Source organism: Pygoscelis adeliae, unplaced genomic scaffold (assembly GCF_000699105.1).
Source record: "Pygoscelis adeliae isolate BGI_AS28 unplaced genomic scaffold, ASM69910v1 Scaffold206, whole genome shotgun sequence".
Lineage (NCBI taxonomy): Eukaryota > Metazoa > Chordata > Aves > Sphenisciformes > Spheniscidae > Pygoscelis > Pygoscelis adeliae.
The window spans coordinates 1,147,454-1,169,939 of NW_008825052.1; the positions used below are offsets into that span (position 1 = coordinate 1,147,454).

The 22,486-nt window shown below is 43.5% G+C and overlaps 2 protein-coding genes across 3 annotated transcripts in view; both read right to left on the reverse strand.

The window, feature by feature from the left end:
• DDO (D-aspartate oxidase) overlaps positions 1 to 8,843 on the reverse strand; it is a 12,482-nt gene extending 3,639 nt beyond the window's left edge. The window contains exons 1-4 of one of the 2 annotated variants that reach the window (XM_009326406.1): positions 8,682 to 8,843; positions 3,569 to 3,772; positions 3,263 to 3,371; positions 2,249 to 2,425 (exon numbers count right to left, since the gene is read on the reverse strand). In XM_009326406.1, coding sequence (XP_009324681.1) covers positions 2,249 to 2,425; positions 3,263 to 3,371; positions 3,569 to 3,740 — 458 coding nt within the window. In that variant the 5' untranslated portion in view covers positions 3,741 to 3,772; positions 8,682 to 8,843. Of the gene's footprint in view, positions 1 to 2,248; positions 2,426 to 3,262; positions 3,372 to 3,568; positions 3,773 to 6,460; positions 6,480 to 8,681 lie in introns of those variants that run through there. The other variant, XM_009326407.1, reaches the window with a different exon arrangement.
• A 3,751-nt stretch (positions 8,844 to 12,594) lies between these two features.
• The window catches only part of SLC22A16 (solute carrier family 22 (organic cation/carnitine transporter), member 16), a 40,371-nt gene continuing 30,479 nt past the window's right edge, over positions 12,595 to 22,486 (reverse strand). Inside the window, exons 7-8 of the mRNA XM_009326408.1 lie at positions 22,313 to 22,412; positions 12,595 to 17,182 (exon numbers count right to left, since the gene is read on the reverse strand). Coding sequence (XP_009324683.1) covers positions 16,970 to 17,182; positions 22,313 to 22,412 — 313 coding nt within the window. The 3' untranslated portion in view covers positions 12,595 to 16,969. The remainder of the gene's footprint in view (positions 17,183 to 22,312; positions 22,413 to 22,486) is intronic.

The following is a 22,486-nucleotide window of genomic DNA, read 5'->3' on the forward strand; positions in this document are numbered from 1 at the left end:
GTCATAGAAGGAGATCAGGTTGGGCAAGCAGGACCTGCCTGTCATGAACCCGTGCTGGCTGGGCCTGATGCCCTGGTTGTCCCGCTCATGCCTTGTGAGCGCCCTCAAGATGAACTGCTCCATAATCTTCCCCGGCACCGAGGTCAGGCTGACAGGCCTGTAGTTCCTGCAGGCTGGGCAGATGTGGCATGGGACCACCAGGAGACCCACACCCTTCTAGAGCAGCAGCCAGGAGTCACCCAGGACAGCTCAGAGCACTATACATCCATGTCTGCTCTTCAGCAAAATTAATCCCTTCTTGAGGTTCATCTTTGAGCTCGATTTCAAGCCAAATTCTACCCTGAACTTGCCTGAAGCTTGATACCCTTCTCCATGGAGAAACATTGGCGTGAGGTGGAGTCACCACTGCTACCAGCTGGATCCAGTCGCTGGGGTGGTTTTAGCATGAACAAGTCGCTGGGGGTTTTAGCATGAGCAAGTCAGGAGACCGATCCGTGATGACGATGCACTAAGTGGGAAGTCCTGTCCTCTGCAATACTCTGGCAGCTGGCAAAGTGATCAACCCCACTATAAAAGCGGTGGTTTCCCACAAAGCAGTGAGTGAGCCAAGGATCCAGGGCACAGTTGGTGCTCTGGGGGCTGGGGTTTGGGTGCGGCAGGATACTGAGGCTGGCTGGGAAGAACTGGGGAGGTCTCATGCAGCAGCTCTGGCTGGGCAACTGGTCATAGAAGGAGATCAGGTTGGGCAAGCGGGACCTGCCTGTCATGAACCCGTGCTGGCTGGGCCTGATGCCCTGGTTGTCCCGCTCATGCCTTGTGAGCGCCCTCAAGATGAACCGCATAAAAAATACACTGAAAACTCCTGAATTCAGGCAAGCAAGCAGGAAAAATTTCCTGAAGTCTATTTTTGGACCAGCAAGGTGGGCACAAAAACAATTTTCCTTGTGGATTGCCAAGAGAATGGTCTATAAATACTGCTCAGGTCACTAGGGGTTTGAGAATTAGTTACATGTTTAATATGCTCTCATTTCTCATCACCAGAGAGAAGAGAAAGAAAAGGAGCTTGATCGTCTTACTAGACTACATCCTTTGAGAAATGAGAAGGCTATAGCAGGAATAAGGAGAGAGCAGAAATCAGGTGGCAGATACTGAATGGGTTGAACAACTTAGTTGCGCTTCAGCAGAAATTTCCGATTCAGTTAAGCAATGAAACATGACAGAGCATGTGCACCGAGGAGGCGGTACAGACCTCACGTGGCACTGGTGCTGCTGGAGTACTCCCAGCCTGGCTGGCTGCTAGAACAAGAAACGTTTTTTCACATTTTGCAGTGAGATGAAAGGCGTCCAAGCAACCGGCTGAGCTGGCAATTTGTACCACGGTGTTGGTACACGTCTCTTTACTTAACCTCAAATCAGCTTGCAGCTTATCGCTTTCTCTTAAGCGGAGACAGCTATTTGCTCACTTTAGGGATACTTAAATGGATTAAATGCACATCCCAGGTGTCACAACCTTTTTAGATCTGCATCCTGACTCTCCTACGGTTCTCCAAAATCCACATATTTTGGGGAAACCTGGAAATTTGGAAATCGGCAAATTTTCTAACTTTCATGTCAATCCAGGCATGGCCTCCGAAGCCACGACTCCTCGGAGTGAATGCATCACCCATCTTACACAGGAAAACATTTCCAAAAGGTTTGTTACAAGATGATGCTATTTGACCTTTTTTCACCCGACTGCATTAAGAAATGCCTCCAATTGTTGACTAAATTTGAGATTAATTGGTCCAGCTACTTAAGTGCAAAGTCTTCACAGATAAGACATCTTCCCAGATGTGCCTATTCTCCCAGGGGTTGGATGTATCTTGAAGAACAGAGGGATACATTTGGGAAGTTTGACAAATGAGGAACATGTCTTCTTAGGACATGGCAGGTTCCTAATGTACCTTCAAGGTCTGGCTGGCCAAGCGTGGCCCCTGTGGCTATGCAGTCCTATGCCCAGAGGCGTTCCCACTCTAAGCCCCAGTGGTAGAAAGTGGACATTACATAAATGGGGCCTTTCACATTTTGGAAAAATTGGGTATTTATTTCTTGTGCTTCTCCCCAAGGAAGAGCTTGCTGCATTTTCCCCTGTGAGAAACAGCCCTTTTCCAGTTTTCTTCAAACCAAAGGCTCTCAAGGAGTCCCCAGCTCGCCCCCAGTGCCCCTGCCTTGGTTTCTCTCTGCATGCCCAGCCTGCAGCAAAACCAACCTTTTCTCCAGCCACAGCAGGTAGGGTGGACAGTCACATTTCAGTGTCGTAAAGGCCTGACCAAATCGATGCTGCGGAAACTTTTGGAGTTCTGCTTCAGACATTGGTCGAAATCCCAGGACGACATCCGACCAGAAAGGTAACTCTTCCTTGGGAGTGTTTTTAAAGATCTGCCACCTAAAAGGACACAAAGAAGAAGCTGCAAAACTTAGTCGCTATTGCTCGGCCATGTTATGTGTCACGGCAATCTTAGCACAAACCCAGGAACGCAGGAACCTGTCCCCACTCATCAGTGCAGCTCTGCAAGGTTAACAGCAATAGGGAAACATTGCTGCCTGCTACTGCAATACCCACCTTGGCAAACAGGCAGAGGGGCTGCCACAGCCAAGCTTGCAGGTGACACACTGGGGTAACTAAACTGGAGGGAGTTCTTCCAACTATACTGTATGAAATTCCAGCTGTAGAAGTACAAAGTCTCCTCACACAGTGTCCCCATCACAGCTGTGGCCACCCTGGCTGGACCTTCATATAGCGCCACTTGCACACCTGGTCACATTTTTTTGGGTGCCCATAAAGCTCCAGAGTGCCCAGCCTCAACACTCCCAAGAGGTGAATTTCTATGTAGATAACGGGCAGCATAAAACACCTCAAATGCACACACACCTCAGCTGCATCCCTATACCTAGTTGCTGAAGCTGGAGGATCCTGCAGTCCCATCCCTATGAAGACTGCCCCTGCTGCAAGCAACTGGTGGATGACAGTATGGAAAACATCAGTTGTTAAAAGACATTTGGTGCTGGCCAGTCTTGAGTGGTTTCTCTGTACACACCTATGCATGAATTTTGCTTGAAAATACATAGTACCTGAGCAGCTGCAATGCAGTTTCTTGGGAATATGGTCATAAGTGCTACTCCATGAAGGGAATATGTCTGAACTCCAGCAAGGAAAACCTCTCTGCATGCTCCAGCATGTGGCACACGCATACCAAAGGCTGCCCTGGGGGGCTGTTCTTACCCGGAGACCAGGTGAATGCCAGCCTCTGACGCCTCAGCTGAGTTGCTGATGGCAAAAAGGTAAGTGAAGGTCTCTTTGAACCACTGCTTCTGCACGTGAATCGGTGTGCCTGAATGTAAACAAAACCAAACATGCAGAGAGGGAAAATGCAAAGAGGAGAAGTGTACAAGCCAGTGTCGAGGAGACAGGACAGACAGGGAACGCAGGGTATGGCTCTTTTCTTCCTGAACCTCTGTGCATCGCTGCATACCCGGGCACACAGCCGCATGCGGTGCCATGGGCAACACCACGCCGGGCTGCACGCACCTGGGTAGGTGTGAGGGATGAGTATCCCAGCTGCGACGTCGCTCGTTGTGTTGGGGCTGAACTGGTCTGAAAGGACCGTCACGGAGCAGCTGGGGCACGTCTCTGCGATGCACAGTGCTGTGGACAGGCCGATAACTCCTGCGCCAACCACTGCAACCTTGGGTGCTGCCATCTCCGGGGTGCAGAGCTAGAGGAGAGAGGTACCTAGGTGCATTTGGAAATAACATATCCCATGTCACCAATATCCCTGCCGGACACCCTCATCAAGCTATGAAATACCCACACAAGATGTAACATAACCCCCCTGGGGCAGCTAATCATGTTGGGGGCAAAAGTGCCTTTGGAGCTCTGGAGAAATTGGCTTTTAGGCACCATGAGCAAAAAGGCTGTTTGAACATCAGCATCTCTAGCAATGAGGTCTCTCACCGCCTGGGCAGCAGAAGCAAATTACACAGGAGGCAGATTGGTTACGCAGAGCAAAGGGTCTGGCACATTGTGAAAGATGTTTTTTTTAACATGCACCTCAGTTCCCCTGCTGTGCAGGGCTCCCCCTCTGACCTCGAGGACTGGGTTACCTGCTTAGCTCTGTCCTAGAAAACGTGAATTTTAGCTATTAAACACAATGCATAGCTTCACAGGGTACAGCCTGGCTGTTTACACTCCCACGTCCAAAAATTGTTTGGGCCATGATGCCTCGGCGGGAAAAGTGTGGGGAAGAGAAGCTACCTGTACCCTGGGGAATTTTGTGCCCCTAGTGACCTGAGGTCTCCAACCCATCCTTGGCCCCTGTACCTGCCAGCATGACCCACTGCCCTGCACAGATTCATGGGCATCCGAGGCTGCTATGCTTTCCTGGCAGCACACAGCGGTCCCCAGAAGCTAGCCAGCCTCGCTGCCCCAAAAGCCTGTATATTCGCCTCTCTCTGCCTTGCTTTATAACCTGCTTTATGTCCTGGAGCAGCTCCACTCCACTCCTCAGCATCTTCAGCTGCTGATTGCTACTCCAGGAGGTGCAGCATCTCTATTCTCCCTTGTCCTGGCCAAGTTTCGGAGCTTGGCACCTGCGCTGATGAGTGGCACACGGCTCCTGGTTGATAATCACCTGGCTGCCTGTCCCAGCAAGGTGCCAGCCTGTGCGCCTGGCCACGGCCAGCTAACAGGTTTCACACCGGCAGAGGCATGAAGCACAACTGATCCATGCAACTCGTTGTGCCCTTGAAGCCAGGATCTAAATGGGCCTGAAAGAAACTGGGCAACCTCAGAGGTGATAAATCCTTCTGTGGCTTTGAAACAGGCAAGTTGGGGTGCACCTGCTGGCTCAGGCACTCGTCTGGGGGTTACTGCCAAAGGCTGAGCGGGGATGTAGGGGGAGAATCTCCTCTGCCTGTGGCTCTTATGTTTTCCTGGAGTATCTACCAATATTCACTCTTGGAGAGGATGCTGGGTGATATGGACCTTTAGTCTTTCTCCCTTACAGTCTTCCTTTCTCCTACAGGGCTCACTCTTCCTTGACTGTAGAAATCCAGCCTCACTAATTGCTTTCTGAGAACCTTTTCCAGAAACAAGTGCCTGCAGTTATAAGGATGGGCTGATTTCCCATCTTCCTGTGGCTTTTGGCGTCTTTGATGTAAGTTTAGGCAAGAGAGACTGTGTGGGATTATGATAGGTCAGGTTTATTTATGCGATTCTTGCTCATAAGTCTTCACACAGCTTCTCACTTACTCCTGAGGTTTTACTACTTAAAATTTGATGTCCCTACTATGTATGAAGGAAGAGAGGACCAGGCACTGTTGCTCATCATTGCATTCCTTCTGCATCACAGCTGAGGGTTGTTACAACCCCTCTTCTTCTTCTCAGCGCGACGCTTAAGTTTCTTCCTGTTAATTATTACATCTTCTTTCACAAGCTGACTATAGAAGTGCCCACACAGCAGGGAAACAGGACGCACTGCAGGGGTAAAGATGAACCCTGAACCAGAACTGCTGGCTTGCCTCACTGCCACCCACAAACCCAATCTGAAAAAATGCTGGTTTGAATGAAAGCTGCACTCCTCAGCTCTACCATCGCCCCAGGCTGCCTCAGACACCTGCACCGGGAACGCCTGTGGAGGGTCAGATCATAGACGGCGTATGCTTCCCTACCATGGTCTCCAGAATATTTTGTACTGGTAATTGTTATTAAAAAAAAAAACACAGAAAAGAAAATAAAAAGAGTGACAAGAAATTAGGGGCATTTTAATAATGCTGAAATTACTTTTGTTAGGAAAATGGGTTCTGAGAAAGGTCTCTAAACACATTTTTATTAACAAACCTTCTGGAAGCTGTGGAAATCGTGTGTGGCTGTCAGCACGCCCAGCGAGCCTCCCAGCAGTCCATGGATGACCACAGTCCTGCTGGAACATGTGCACTGGGTACCTCATGCATCTGCCAGAGATGTGCTCTCGGTTGTCCCTCAGCACTCTCGTTCACTGAAGCCCTTGGGCCGTGATGGAGATTGAATTTCCTGACCGACCTCCCCACCACCAGGGAAGAAAGGGAGCTGTAGCTTGGCAGAGGTTCAGGTTTCACAAGTCTTCCCAATTTGGATGGGATTTTTGCAGACGAGCCGGTTTGATATCAACTGATCCCAATGTTTCAGAAGCCAGTGAGAGTGGAAAGGGGCTGCTGGCAGTGCTGGAGCCTGCGGGAATGGCTCAGAAGGCCACGATGGGCACCCGTCGAACACACGGCTTTTCTAGCACTTACTGCTGCAATCCAGGAGCACATCAAGCCTTAATGTGCTAATGTGCCAAAAATTAACGGGGTGCAAAGCAGACGCTACACTCAGCTTGTATGAGCAGGCGCAGCTGGGGGTTTGCAGAGCCACTGACCCCACTATGAGTGCAAGACTCACCTGTGGCTCTGCCCTGGCAGCGCAGCCTGCCTCAGCTGGGAGCCAAGCACCTTGCTGGGAGGGCACGGGAGGAGAAACTATTTTTAGCTGATGTGCAGGCCAGCTTAGTGCCAGCAGGGGTGACACTTCTTGCCCCCTCAGACAGGCTTGTGCTAAGGGTTTTGCAAAAATCAGCATTTAAAAGGCAAATCAGTTGCAGTAACTGTTGGGGAGGGAGGCGAAGGGTGTCAGGTATTGTTTAGCTCTCTATCCTTTCTCAGAAGAATGTCATTGTCAGAAGAATGGGACAGAAGCCAGACAGAGCCACCTGGAGCTGTAATTCCCCAGCGAGGAAGACACCGGCTGCCTGACATGGTCTTCATGCCCCCTGCCACTGTCCTGCTCTTCCCAGGCCAGAATGAATTATTTTTAAAAATACCGAGATATTTTGTGATGTGACTTAATCTCCCAACTCCTGCAGCTGAGGTGACAATGTCAGCCTCATGTGATGCAAGGGGGTTTAAATTGCAGGTTTAATTAGATCCATTCCTTATTCTTTCTTGCCTCACATCATAGTTGTGTATCACCACTGACCCTCAGTCTTAACATCATTCTAGCAGTGGATAAAGTGATCAGTACGGTTAAGTACACTGGTCCCCAGCACACACATGCACACACACGCACAGGAACATGCACACCCACTGCCAGCTGCAGCTGTAGCCTCTTGGCCCATGGTTCCTCCAGGCTGCCCCTCAGGCTGCGATGGACCCTGGGAAATTGGCATCCCTCAGCTGCAAGAGCTGCACGAACGCTATTGCTTTGGCATCTTTGCGTTACGGGCACGGCCCCTCGCCCTACCCTTTCCCCCTTATGGCCCAACTCCATGAGCGTGCTTCCGTGGCAGGCTGGCCGCTCTTAGCTTGTGTCACAACCCAGCTGACCTACCAAGCTAAGCATATTTACACGACCAAATGAACAGTTCAAAAAGCCCAACTGAACTGTTGACCAGAAAATGGATCAACAGGAATTAACTAAAGAAAACCAAAACCTGTTACATTTGAAGTCCTGTGGGGTTTTTTTTGAACTAACTCTCACCATATCTAAGTGCTGAAACATTTTTTTGGATCGCCTGAAGCCTGCAGTACCGGGGAGCAAAGGCTCCAGCCTTTCTGGACTCCCGGAGGGGCTCCTCATCCACCCGGGGTGGCTGCGCCCACCGTCCCCGTCCGTCCCTGACGTAGAACGCTTTCTCCCTTCCTTTTTTTGCAGATCACTCCTTTGTTTATTCACTTCCCCAGTTCACAAGCACCCTTGGTGTTGCTTCCCTTCACCTGATCCTGGAGAGGGGTTTTGCCAGGCTTTTTGCTAAAGGTAGTTACAGACGCTGACAAAGTTCGATCTGTTGCTGGGTGTTTGCTGAGGAGGGAGCCCTGATTTTGGCCTTTTGACTCTGGCCCAATCCCTTTTCAGTCATTTGGGCTGCTCTGTGAGACGTACGTTCGGGGCCTGCCACAGGAGGAAGGCAAGGACACTCTCTTCACCGAACAAGGGATGCTGGAGGCTCCTCGGGACCCCCTCAGCCTCTCTGCTGGGTGCACGTACAGAATTACTGCCGGAAAGCAGGTGTCTCCGAGCCACCACCACAGAGACCTGAGGCTACCAGGCAGGCCTCAGCTCCTCTTTCAGATAGCTGTCTCCATACGCATGCATGGGAAATACCTCCTAAAGGAAGGTAGGTTATACCCATGCTATAAGGTACCAACAATATTAACCTCCACCAGCAGCACCTACATGCCAAGCGATGCTCTTACTTTTCTCCAAAACCGGAGAGGTCTGCACTGCCCACTCCCCGCAGGGTGGGGGTTGTTGAGCCCGTTGCCTCTCTGTGTGGGGAGAGGGGGAAAGCAGGGAGAAGCTGAGGTTTAGCACGCCCCAAACAGCAGGGGTCTCACACGCCCGGCCAAACCCTGCAGCTCACCCCTCATACACGAACCAGCCGTGACAGCCACCACACTTTTACTGTGTGGCTGCCTCTATGTGTGGCCTAAACCTCTCCCTGCCTGAGCCTAAGGAGCTGGTTTGTGCCCCATGGAAAGTCCCCAGGGCAGCGCTAGGTCCCCACGCAGCCCCTGCGGGCACCTTCCCCGGCCCTTGGCAGCAAAAGGGCTCTGTCATCTAACTTTTCCCTCTTCGACTGGAAGTACGGTCCAAAAAAAAAGCAAGCAGGGAGAGAAGGCAATACCTGGTGAGGAGAAGGCCCCCGGTCCTGCCTGGAAGAGTCGCCCTCCTGGGAAGCGTGGGGAAGCAGAGCGGGAGAGGACGGAGCGCGTTGCCGGGGCAGTGGGGGGGCGCAGGGGGCTGCCGGCAGCTCCCCTTCTCCGAGGCCGCTCCCCGAGCGCCTGGCTCGGCGTCCCTCTGATAATGAAGGAGCTGTTTGTGCCTGGGCAAAGGCCGCCTCCAGCGCTGGCACCTCTCCCGGGAGAGCCTGGCAGCCGCGCGTTGGCGCTGCTGGAGCCATGCCCTTCACCACCCCCCGATAATTTTTTTCCTTGAAGATTTCCCCGGTGCACTCGAGGAGGCTCATGGGGCCCCGCTGTCCCGAGCAGAATATATTGTCTTTTTTCTTCTCTTACAAGCAATTGATTATGTTCTGAATGTTTCTGAAGCTGCCTTAAGATTGCCATAGTGCTCGAGCAATCGTGCTAGCAGTCAGGATGGCAGTAACACAGGGTGTCCGTGGGCCTGGTCATTTCAGTCATCACAGGCCAATGAAGGAACGAGTCCCTGCTAAACCGCAAATGCCTGACGAGCGCAGCCAGGCGGGACTGTCCGGATTAACCTTTTTCAGCAGAAAAACACAAGTTTATCAAAAACAAACCTGTCTGCAGGATGACTAGGATGAAATTGTATACCAGGGATTCTTGGCTCCAGGGTATTTGCCATTGGCAGGACATTTTGGCTAATATTTGACTGCTTGAGCATTCGTCCCTGAACAGGCTCAGCAGGACAGTGTTTGGAGACTGTTCCCCTCCAGTCCTGTTGAACAACATTTGCCATGGATCTTGCAAGCAGGTGCCTTTTCTTCGTAGCCATTTAAATACAGACCAGGCAGCCATCCAAAGGGCATCTGTACATACAGCAACAGCGTGCACAACACGTGAGCAGCTGTTCTCGCCTCCCAGTGTAGCCATGTTCTTAAATGATAAAACTAAAGCCATCGTATATTACATATATGTAATCACTGACCTTTTTAGATGCATAATTTTTAGGGTTTTTTTTTCCTTTAACAGTGAAAGGAACAAGGAATAATTCTGCCAAAGTTATAGTATAGCTTGATTTTTCCGAGTGTTTTGAAAATAGGGTATTGAATAAGACAGGGAAGGAGGCAGAGGAATGGAGAAGGTTTGCTTGTTTAGAAATTAAATTGTTGATGGGCTTGGTGTATTGATTGTAAAATACACACTATTTTAAGTCATTGCAGGATATCTGCAATAGCTTTGGAGAGGAGCCTTTCAGATATGGAAATATCTTAAAATATAAATAGAGGTCGCAGTGCCAGCTAAGATTAAAATTACCTGCTATTTCTTCTCCGGAGATTCTACTTCTCATTGCTTGTAACTTCACCAAATTTGAATGATTTGGATTGAAATTTTCTGTGTTGAACGTTTATGCAAGGCTGAATGTTTCAAGGAATTCCCAGTGTGTCTTTTCCCGAGAATGAGGCTCAGGAAATGCACGCTGGTTTGGGATACCAACTCTCACAGTAATTTCATTGAAAAACTCTTACTCTTCCATGGGCTAAAGTATTTTGGAAGGGTGAACACACTATGTTTTGCCATATTTTAGGATGAGGAAAGAACTTTGTTTGTCACCTCTTTCTATGTAATCTAGACGTGTGACTTCCCACCGCAAATGCCTGTTTATCCATGCAGGCATCTATAAGGGGAAGAAATTTCAACTCCTTAGTGCTGCCACTGGTTTTCTTACCTCTGCTCTTCCCTAAAATGAACAGCACAATATAGAGCCTCTTTGGTCTAACTCCCAGAGCCCTGATTAACTGAAGATCAGCCATTCTGTACTGAGGCCTTCAAGATATGAGAAGTTTTTTGCTACAGATGTTGGTGCTCTCTCGTGAAAGATGGGAAAAAGCACAAGGACAGACAAGAAGCTCTGCATAACAGCCCAACTGCTGAAGACCCCCTGGATGTTTCTGTATATACTATTCTGTGTATTGTGCAAAGTATGCCATTTTGAACTAACAAATAATTGGCTAAATAGTATTCCAAGTGCAACATTCACCTATTTGTATTTCGAAAACACTCCTGACAAACTCTGTGATAGTGGCTATTGTATCCTTTGACTGAATGCAAGTCATGATTTGGTCACTCAAGAAGAGAGCGCCAGGCTTCTGGCATAAAACAAACACAGCCCTGATTGTACTTGGAGCTGTTTCTGAACAATGACCGGCAGTGGCATCCCAGCACACCACCAACCCAGCTCGAGCAGTGCTTAAGAAGTGTTTCCCTTTGCCTTAGCATTCCCTTTGCTTTGTGTACTCTCTTGAATAGAGCAGTAACGATGAGCAGAAATGACCTCTGCGAACACAGCAGTGCTGACCTGTTTCTGATCTTATGAATGGCATGAATCACTTCTCTGCCACTTCTTTAACCAGCTGAAAGATCAAGTCAAGCATCAATGTCCACGGCAAGTTACCATTTCAGCAAAGAGGTTAAGCTGCTCCTCATCTTGCTGCTTTCCCATGTTATTTACTTACTTCTGGGGAAATTCTCTCAATATGAGGAAGATACCAGCAGTACTGACATTCCTGTTGAAAAGCTTTGTGAAAATATTTACTGAGAGATTGGCCATTTATCCCTGGTTCTTTTGCTATGTTCCTGATCACCTCAGTCAAAACTGCTTTTCATTCTCATCACTGGCAGTGAGACTGTGGAGAGAATCTTCACAAGGATCACCCCTTGGTGCTGCTTTTTTCTTATTCCTGTGCAAGTCAGTTTGTCTCCACATGGAACGTTAACAACTAGATGCCTGTGAGCATGCCATAGCTGGATCCTACTCATCTGCAACGAACACCCGAGCAGTATCCAAGCCTGTGTGTTAGACAGGAATGCAGAGAGAAAAGAGTTGGCTTGTCAGTAAATGAGATATTCCCCATTACTTCTGATAATTCATAAACCTAGGATAGTAATTTCTTTGAAAGAGCTGGTTTTGTGTACAAACCTCTCTGCAAGCATTTTTCTATATCAGTCGTATTAAAAAAGGATACTTCCCCATTTGAGGTATATACTTTTTAGGCTTGATTTTTCTCAGCTTGATTGAACTCGGTGCTCTTGAAATCAGATTATCAGGGATGATTCAAATTTCTCAACTTTAGCAAACAAATATTTGAACCATTCATTATGGTTACTTTCAGGGAGGAACCTAAATCACCTGGCAAGGACATATAAAGCCATTAAAACACAAATGATTAAGCCAAATGATGGGTGTAACTTGATCAGAAAACATAAGATTAATACAATATGCATGGGAAATGGAGTAATTTGCACTAAATTTGAGATTTAAGGGGAGTGGAAAATAAATAGGTTCCTGAGAAGGGCTAAGAGGACAAATCACAAAGAATAGGGCTATAGATTACTGCAATTCTCATTTTCCTTGCGCTGCCTGCCCACTCCAATTCCTGCATGAGGAAGTTACAGTTAGTTTTCACATCCACTGAACACCAAGTAGTTACAAGTTATATTGTTTTGTCATTCCTATAGTCTTCAGCTATTTTTGTCACTACTGAATTTGTCTGAGGGACTACTGCCCCAGCCAGCTTACACAAATAAAGGCAAAAAAGAATCATGTTCTTCCTGCAACTGAAATGCAAAATGTCACATTTTTAATGCACATTTTGTCATAGTCACCACCTAACACATTACCCAAACCTTGGTTTACACCTGCAAACACAAACAGGAAAAAGGCACGCAGGTGATACTTGCCAGCCTAAACCATGCAGAAGGTATCCCATGGGTTTCCCGGCAGGAGGGATCTCTGTGGGATGTCGAAGCGCCAGCCCAGCTCCTACAAGGGAGCATGTACCAAATGGAGTGCTGGTGATTGTTAGGAGTTCATTAAATTACGTGAAGGTGTAAAGATTAAATAGCATGTGTTTGACTTTATTCTTGCACTTAATTGCAAATAATAAATACACATAAAAAACCCCATTAACATATATTGTACTAAACCCACATATCCGAGGCAAACAAACTCCTTGCCATGAGTACATACTTCCCCCATGTTACCAAAATGCACACTCCACCTGGTACAGAATCTTGTACAAAATTATTAGGTTACCAGTACTTAGATGTGCTCTAACCTTTCTTCATGAGAGATGTAACAATGCAGATAATGCTCAACTGCATTTACCAGAATTTTTCCTGATAAAATAAACTTGTTCTTTTCTCAACACTCTTCTTTTTTTCTTTCTTTTTTTTTTTTTTAATCTTTGAGTTCAATTTCTCCGCTATGAATCTGTTGTGGGATTCAGACAAGTATCTTTAAGATATGTTTGTACAAGGCTATAGGATGAATCCAGACCCTCCGTTTTGCAGCCACAAATGCCTTTCTGGCATCATGCCTCCATGGCGCAAGCGACCTCACATTTTGTAAGTCCTTGCAAAAGGCACTCGCAGGCCTTGCACGTTGCTGAGCCCAATGCTACAGAGGCTTCCTAGATGACTGCATGTAAGGAGTTGGTAAAAATAAGCTGTGAAAGATACAGGAGAATGTCAGATTCCTCCATCCCAGAGCTGGGATGTCAGACCATCTTCTGTTTCCACAGAGCTGTTCCACAAAACCCCTCAGCCTTCAGGCAGGATTCACTCCCTTGTTGAGACATTCAGGGTACCACCCAAAGCAGTTGACACAGAGCACACATAGTTTAGATAGCTTTTTTTTCTACACAGATGTTTAAACTATAGAAATTTGCACAAAGAAATTGAAGTGAGTTATTCAAGTAGAAAATACATCTGTTTTAAAATACAGATTCAAAATATCAAATGCATTTACTTACTATTTTTTCTCAGTTATCATTAAACTAATAATAATTGCTCTCATTCCCATATTTAACCCAGAAAGTATATCCTTAACAAACTGCCAGACTGTCTAATAAAATGTGATATCAAATCTAGGACAAAAACATTTGTCATTGTGCAATAGCGACCAGCAATTAAGACAGATAAGAATTCTAATCCAGTATCTCATAAAACCATTATGTAACTCCAGAGACATTGATCAGCACAATAAATTTGCACTAAGATAGAGATGACAAATACAAACATAAAAGAACTTAAGGACTCAGATAAGAAACTATGAAAAGGAATTCTTTTTATGAGCAACGAGAGGAAAATATGCCCCACAGGAACAGAAGCATTTGTTCTCAAACTCAGTGCTCTCTTGCGAGAGGATTTAGATAATCTATGAATATTTAAGAGAAAGAAATCAACTCACCCTGTCTATGCTACATTTATAACGTATGACTAGTGTTAAACATATTTTTGTCCATATGGGGAAAACAAGCAAACAAAAATGCTAGAGACATATAGACACATGCTATTTCCTTTTTTACAGTACTATGCTTCCTCAGGTTAAAGAATAGGATACCCCAAGGCATCCTCTAAGCTATTCATGCTTAAAAACACAAAAGGTGTACTTGTAGATCAATAAACTTTTTATTTCCAGGGAAAAAAGTAACATCATTAGTTCAGGGAAATTCAGGTCTCATTTGAGTCAAAGACCAAATACCAAATACTGACTTCAGTGACAGGAAGAACTGGCTTTTGGGATTAAAAGCCATCAAACTACATTGTGTTTTAGAATCATCATTAAGTTTTAGCCTGTAAGGACTGCTCAGTGTCATTGCGCATTTAAGTTTTTGCTTTTTTCTTTTTTTTTGCTTTACCTTATGTATACCGATTACAGATGACCAGGTCCTGAATCCCTCAAGTCAAAGGAACACAGAACATGCATTGACTGTTCTTAGCAAGGTAACCCCTAGATCAGCTATTCGGCAGGTAAGGAAGTAGAAGAATTAATTTTAATTGTTCTTTAGTACCTTGTTAGAAATAGACTCTACTGGCCCCAGCACTCGAGACTAAGGAGTTTAAGATAGGACCTTGTACTAAGAAAAGAGGGAGTATCAGTGTGAAAGAACCCCAAAATAATGCAATTAATTGGAGTTCTGGGGAGGTGGTGGTGGTTGCAATGTCAAGACAGTACCGGTTTAATTGCTCGTTAGGTCTATTGCATGATGTTTTCTTTTTTAGCATGGTTAAACCCCTGTTTAAGGCAACAGATCTTGCAGATAAGGAGAGTTGTTCTGCTCTGGGAAGTGGAGGAGGATCTGAAAGCAGTGGAAGAATACCAGGTCTGCTCTTCAGCAAAATAAAAAGCCACAGCATGTGAGTAATCCTATCTTCAGTCATCGAAGTATGTATTCAAGTCATTCTCTGAATAATGATGGGATTACTCACGCGGGTAAGGTTAAGCACATGCTTTTGCTGAACTAATATATCTGGACAGAAGCCATAGTATTCTATGCAGGTCTCTTCGGAGGTTTTCTCTGCAAATATTGGAACACCCACAGAACTGAAGGGACCATCAAGATTCCTTTCTGCTTTCCATGTAATTATCACACAGAAACTCCCTGAACTTAAACTTACTGATTTTTGCTTAGCTTTGAAACGTTAGTCCTCATATAGGATATGATGTTGTCCTAATACCAGGACCAAAATGCTACTCGACACTCTAGGACAGTGCAGTGAAGAAAAAAATCTTTTATAAGGGGATAGAAACCATTATTCTGGTTTCAGAAGTCATTGAAACTAATATGGCTGTGCAGATATAATTGAAAAATGTGACCATTAAACTCTGCAGTATATAGAATATTTATCTACAGTAATATAGATGTCTCATTTTGGGGTACATGGCAAAGAAGTAAATGAGGGAAAACTTGTTTTGATGAGCTCGTACCAGCTAGCATGAGAGTAGGTGCCTAAGATGAGAATAACTCTGATTTCAAACCAGGGATGACAGGGTTCACGCAGTCCAGGCAAGAGAGGGCTGTCTGAACCTCGACACACAGAAGCTTCATGTGCCACCCCCCTCAAACCAAGGGTGGCCGAGAGAAGAGGATACAGATCCTCAGGCAAGGAAGCAACCCCCAGGTCTGGAGGTAAACTGAAAAAGGGGAGGTGGGACTGAAAGCCACAAAAATAGCAGCCAGAATGATGCATTCCTATCTATCAGTTTTCTGTGGTCCACAGTCATAAGGCACAATCACTGCACCAGCAAGTAAGTGTTGATGTACACATGAGGTGTAACAACAGCAGGACATTTACAGACACTTTGACTAAAACTACTAGAGTAACTGGTAACTCTTCTATTGATCAGTGTCCTCCAGCTACCATTTTTTAAATTATATTTTTCTAACTGATTTTGTTTGGTATAAGGAAAAAATGAGCTACAGGCAGCTGGTCTATGAGAAAAATGGTGTGTAGATACCATGTCTACTAAACGTTCATTAATAACGAAGTCCACCTCTGTGCAGAGAGCCTGAATAAGACCCATTTGCCACTTATTCTGCTCCACTGAAGACTGAGAAGACCTTGATGGAGGCATTTGGCAAAGTTGCTGGTGTGGCTCTTGAAAGTTATGAATAACCTGATGCTAGATCTGAGCTGAAATAAGTGAGAAGGGGAGCACTGAAATAACAGTCTGGAATGAATATGACTTTCAAAGGCATCATTTAGTTTTACCTAAACTAAAAAGAACGTCCTAAGACTGCAGTAAATCCAGTGAACTTTTTTTCTAAACCACTAATAAAAATACATTTGCCATTCAACAGAATGAATAGTATACAAACTATTTGCACATTTTGCAAACTTAGTAGTATTTTTTCAGTCAGAAGCTGTTCCAGAGACTATTTTCCTTTGTTAGCAATGGCACCTTTTCCAGTAGAAAATTTGGAAAAAAAAGAATGAAGTAGTTAGACTTTGAAATTATTGATGCAAAGTTAACCTTCTCTCTTGAATTATAACTGTTTGAGTTTACCATGTTTTGAAGTCTCAGGCCCGTAACTGTCAGCTGCAACAGGACGACAGCGGACAGGGCACTTTGTGGTGGGTTTACAAATCCAACTGCAGAAAATGTGAAGCAAAGAATTGGCATATTTTTTACATATGTGTAATCAGGTAGGTTCCAACATTTAGAGTAATCATTCCAACCGGTCACAGAAAGTCAGATAGGTTTTCTAAAGCCTGTGTAAGTTTGACAAGGGATCTAGAACTCCTATCAAATTTTCTGCAGTACCTCAGTCATGTCGAAAAGGTTTTACATACTTGCTCTGTTGAAAAGGCAAGACTGGATACAAATTAAAAGGCACAGATATTATAGAACAGTCACATTTCTCGAATAAAAACATCTTATAAATTAGATAATGATTAAAATTGGGAACAGCCATTTTCTGTTGCTTTATTTCTCAGTGCTGGCTGTTTCTTGACAAAACATCTCTATCTTTTCTAATGCTGCACCACTGTGTGCTGGAGGAGTCTTTCCTGAACAGCTTTTCTTGTTTCTTCCCATTTCTGTAGCTTCTGCCAAAGTATTAGTCAATGGTTTTCCCAGTGTTTCTGGAAGCATTATTGTTAATATTCCACTCAGAAGAGCCATGATTCCAACAAGCAACTAGAAGAAATAAACAGTAGCTGTAAAGGTAGAAATGTCCTTCAAGTTATGCAACTCTGATCTTGCTTGAGAGTACATTTAAAATAAAGCACAAGGAACAGTAATGTAAAGCAAGTCTTAAATATTGACTGTATAAAAGATCTGCCTTTTTTTTTTTTTTGCAAAATGAAAGATTATGCAGCAGAATTAATGAAGAGCAAGTGAAGTGTTTTGTTCCACAAGGGATCAATACAGTGCAAGCAGGAATAATTCTGTTGGAGAAAACAATACACATCTCTTCATTTGCTATTGCTACTATCAGGTATGTATTTAAGAACTGATTCTAGGATCGCATACATTTATTTTTACATGCATGTTCATAGAGCTACAATTACCCTGCCACCTGTAATCTCAATTTGCACTCTAGCTCCTGAACCTATTCCCCCTGTACCTGTGTGCCTGTTCCTCCTGCACACAGTCAGGTCAGAATTTCTCAGTATGGATCGTTGGCCTGGAGCCACAGAAGTGCACATCCCTGCTCAGGAGAGCACTTCCGCAGATAATGAGCTGCATAAACAGGAATACTTTGCTCAACTGCAGTTTCAAAGATCTGTTAGGGGTGCAGGCATCTACTGACATTTGCACTGGGATCACATCTTGGATTTCTCCATGGTGTACACAGTTCCGTAATGACAGCTTACTTCAGCATGAGTGGTGCAAGGATCAGGATCATGTGGGGTAGATGCAGAAGCACTCACATGCTCCAGGAGTATCTTTTCTTTCCCTTCATTTCTGTGCCTTGTTCCTTAAGAACAATTCACACTTTCCTCCTCTGAAGTACAGAACAGCATTAAAACCCTGACATTCTTCCAACATCAGGTTATAGATGACCCAAATCTCTCTTGATAGAAATGCTTCCACAGCGTACATCATGCCTGGCCTCAGTGTTTTTCCATTTTATGACTGTGCACTTTGATACTGTATTATCCTTATCTTGCCCTATGCTGATTCTCAGGTCTGTCCTGTTTGTTTAATACTTTCTTTCCAAGCGTGAGAGAGAGCATTTGGAATGACTATGCCTATGTCTCTCACACAGAGCTTGAGACAAGAACTGGCCAGCTACTATCTGCAGCTAAGCCAGACTTTCTCCTTAAGTCAGAAAGGTGCTTTAAAATTGGAATTCTCCATTGTAACCTTGAACAGAGCTTTTTTCATGCAAATGCACCGTGCTGCTTTTCCTTCCCCCTCCTCCAAAAGAAGAGGACAGCTTATCTCAAGCATTCTTCTGAGAAGCAGAATTCACACTGTTGCATACACTCCTCTTTTTGCACTTGCATTAAATATAGAGGCTGACAAAATAAAAAATTAAGCAAAATACTGTTGAATACTATAAAATACAGTGAAAATAAAATAGTCAAGCTCTTACCAGGAGAAATTAAAAAAAATTCTAGCAGTAACGTGACCAGAGGAAATGGCACCGAGTGACAAACAAACTGAGGGAAATCTTTGCAGACATATATATATATATATATGGCATGGGTGATATTTAAAAATATATTCCAAAATATTAAAGTCTCTCCTATGAGTGTCAAAACCCTTCTCCACTATTAAAATATGATTTTCTGCCATGGTAAGACAGGATGAATTGACACATGGCAGCTATTCCACGGTAACCTCTCTTGTGCACATTCTTTAGGTTCTCATAAGTTTATATTTGAGGATATTGAGGGTTGTTAAAGGATATTGAAGGTTATGGATACCCGTACATTTGGAGTTTATGAGAGCAGGGTCACTACCGATGCCCAACAGAACAAGGTTAAAGCAACACTGTGTGCTTTGAGTATGTGTGTCTTCTTTGTTTTGGTTAGTCATTTAGACACTTTGCATTCTTCTCATGTTTTCCTTCCTCATGATCCTACCTCTTATTCCCCTGCAAACTCGCACTATTCTGTAAGCGTACACACCACCATCTTTCCTGCCTTTTCATCTGAGCTCTCTTAACTCTATTCCATCACGTTAGTTTTCTTTTTTCAATGTGAAAGCTGCTGCATGCCGACTAATTCAGGGTGTCTCCCTTCTCCCTGACCCTACAAAGCATTTTCCAATATTTCCTATGAAAGACAGAATATGAAACAATTAAGACACAGCATATTAATGAAAGGACTTCTCAAATGTCATCTACCTTTTCAGGGCCAGTAACCACACTTATCAATGAAGTTACTCACATTTAGTCAAAGCAAGTCTTTTGCAGTCTTATCTTATCTTGGACTACTTCATGAGGCACCTGACATAATTTAGCTCTTTGCTTGCTCATAACAAATGTGTACATTTTGTATGTATGTACTATTTTACATACAGAATTCAACATCAGAAAATGTTCTTCTGATATAGTCAATGAGTTAAATGCTTATGGATTAAAGTGTACTATTGTACAAAGTATTTAAGTATATTTAAGCTCCACTGAAGTTAATTTGACAGGAGTACCTGCTTAAATTCATTGCTTTTTCAGGGTCTTCATTTCAAATCTGACTTTCTGCTTAGTCAAACTCTTGAAGTATTCCCAACACTTCAGTACAGGCAGCAGCTTCTAACAGCTACCATAACTAACTTCAAAAAAAGATTTATCACCATTTTTCATATGTCTTCCTCCCTACTTGGAGCAACAATTTTAATTTCACTGTTGTCTAAGACCAGGACTTACTTAATATATTTAGTCTAGAACAAAAGATAATTTGAATTAAATATCCCTACAAAATAATACTTTTACTTCTGAGAACAAATGATTATTCTAGTCTCCTCTTTATATTTATATCTACATCTGATGGCTCTGAACCAATCTAAAATGTGATCTTATTTACAAAATTCTTACTTCAACAAAAGAAGATTAAATTTTGTCCTGAAAATTCACTAGTATTAGATACAGGATTTGCATTCATTTACCTTTACTGACCTCAGTGGAGTTTTTTTTTTTTAATTTATAGTTTATGGTTTATCTGAAAGAAAAATCAAGTCTGTTAGAGGACTACCGTAACATAATTCTTAACAGCTGAGAAATTACACATGGAGCAGTTACTTTACTGTAAGTTTTCTAGAAAGTTGTCACATGAAAAACATACTTGGCAAGTTATTCAAGATTTATAGTCATTCAAATGAGATGCTTGCATTACTCACAGGTGGCATAACTGTATGGGAGGCAGACTGTCAAACAAATAGCAACAGTAACTGCTTGACAATGTGTGGTGTATACAATAGATCAACATGATGTATATCAGTTTACTTACAAATGTAATCCATTTCATTTCCATTCCAAAACACTTACGTTACCTGAGACTTGGCACGCTATGCTCCAGCTCAGGACAAGCCTATTTAATAAACTGACGAATGTTTTATAATGGGAGCTAGTAATGAAAACATATTCACTGTGAACTACTACACAACTCTACAAATACTCTGGATACTTTTTGTACACTGAGAGTTGTTCATAGCTGAAATAATTCCTCTGTTTATATCACCATTTGCACTGCTCTCCAGCACGTTTGAGCATTCCCCATCTGTGGTTTAACTAACTGCAGCACTTCTGCACAGATAAAGCTTATCTCAGCCAGTAAAAGCAGAACACGGACAAGAGAAAAAGAATGTTCTCCCATGACCACTCTGTTGTGCAAATGTTTCTTCGTCTTTTCTGCTATGATATCTTGGTTTGTATGGGGCCATTATTAAGAAAGAAAACATTTTTTAGGAGCTTGAGGGAATAAATTAATTTGTGGTCTGTTTCATCCTCTTAACTTTCATCCAAAACAACTGAAAGTAATTAATTAAAATAATGAAACAAGTTCCCAAGAATTCTCTGAAACCAAACTCTAGCATCTATAACTGAAGATTTTATAGTTGCAAAATCAAAAGGACACAATGCCACTTTTTCAGGAAATTCCAATGTGGTAGACAAAATTAGAGTAAGAATCTAGGTCAAAGACACATCCCATTACATTTTCACCTTCTGACATGTGTTATCTACATATAACATTTGTGTGCTAGTCACAGTGAATTCTAAGGGTTTTTGAAAGAATTCAAACTCTTTTTAAATCATTAATAAACTCTTCTCTACTTAAAGCTTTAACATAAACTTTGGTCTACATATCTGTATATATGTCTGGTTTTACATATATGGGCATAAACTATCCTTCAGGAGTAAAAAAGGGATTGAATAGCTGTAGGATTTCTAAGCAGCAAATGCCTCATAACATAAATGTAATGAAGAAATGCGATTCATTTGTGAGCAGTAAATACACAAATTATTTTGTCCAAAATGGATTTGAAGCTACATAATGCAGTCAAAATGCCCAAAGTCCACGAAGGAATGATTCCACCTCTGTTTTCTTGGGGCAACTGGAGGTAGAAGACAAAACCTAATGGTAGTTTGACCTGGAGTCACCTACAAGTAGGATGTGCCTAATGAATCCAAGGTTCTGTTGCTTGTCAAAGTCACCATGAACCTCATCAATATACCATTTGCTTCTCTTTTTCTATCTCATGAATTGTTTTGTTCAGTTCTTGTAAATGAAAAATGCGAAAAAGGAGCTTTGGGACAGCTGTGAAGATGAAGTATAGTAAGCATAAGACATTCTTGATCTTTTGGAAGGCTATTCCAAAGATGCAATGTCCCAGGGAAGCCATGGAAAAGATTAAGGAATAATATTAAGAAAAAACAGCCACCCGTGGTGAATTCCAAGAATGGAACAACTACGCCTTTGAAAAAAGTTAAGAGTAAATCATAAGCATGGTCACGAACTGCTAGGCCTGCAGAGTAAAGAAGTATGGATTAAGACACTTCCTAAATGTTACATGGTAGATAAAGTATATTTTTATGAAAAATATTTTTACCAATTTTATACTAGGATTCAGTGCATAAGTATGTTTATATCTTCCATTGTAAAAACTTTTCAGAAGATTTCAGTGACTCAAAGTCTCCCTTTTGCTTTAGCTGCATATTTTTAACAATAAGAAGTTACTTTGAGACGTAAAATTTATACGAAGAATGGTTCATTCAATTTCCTTTTCAAAATCTAAGTTCAGCTTTTGGTTCCTGAGAAGACAAGTGACACATAAGCCTTTTCAAAACCAGAAACATTCACCATTGAAATAAATACTTACAAGTGGCATGAAAATCCAAACACTTCTCAGATATACACAGAAAGGAGCAACCACGCTTCCTGCACGGCACATCATGCTTCCACTCCCAACAGCAAGAGATCTACACATAAAACAAAGACTTTGATAAGAAATCTGGCAGATAAAGCAAACAATTAGAAATGCACAGACACTCAA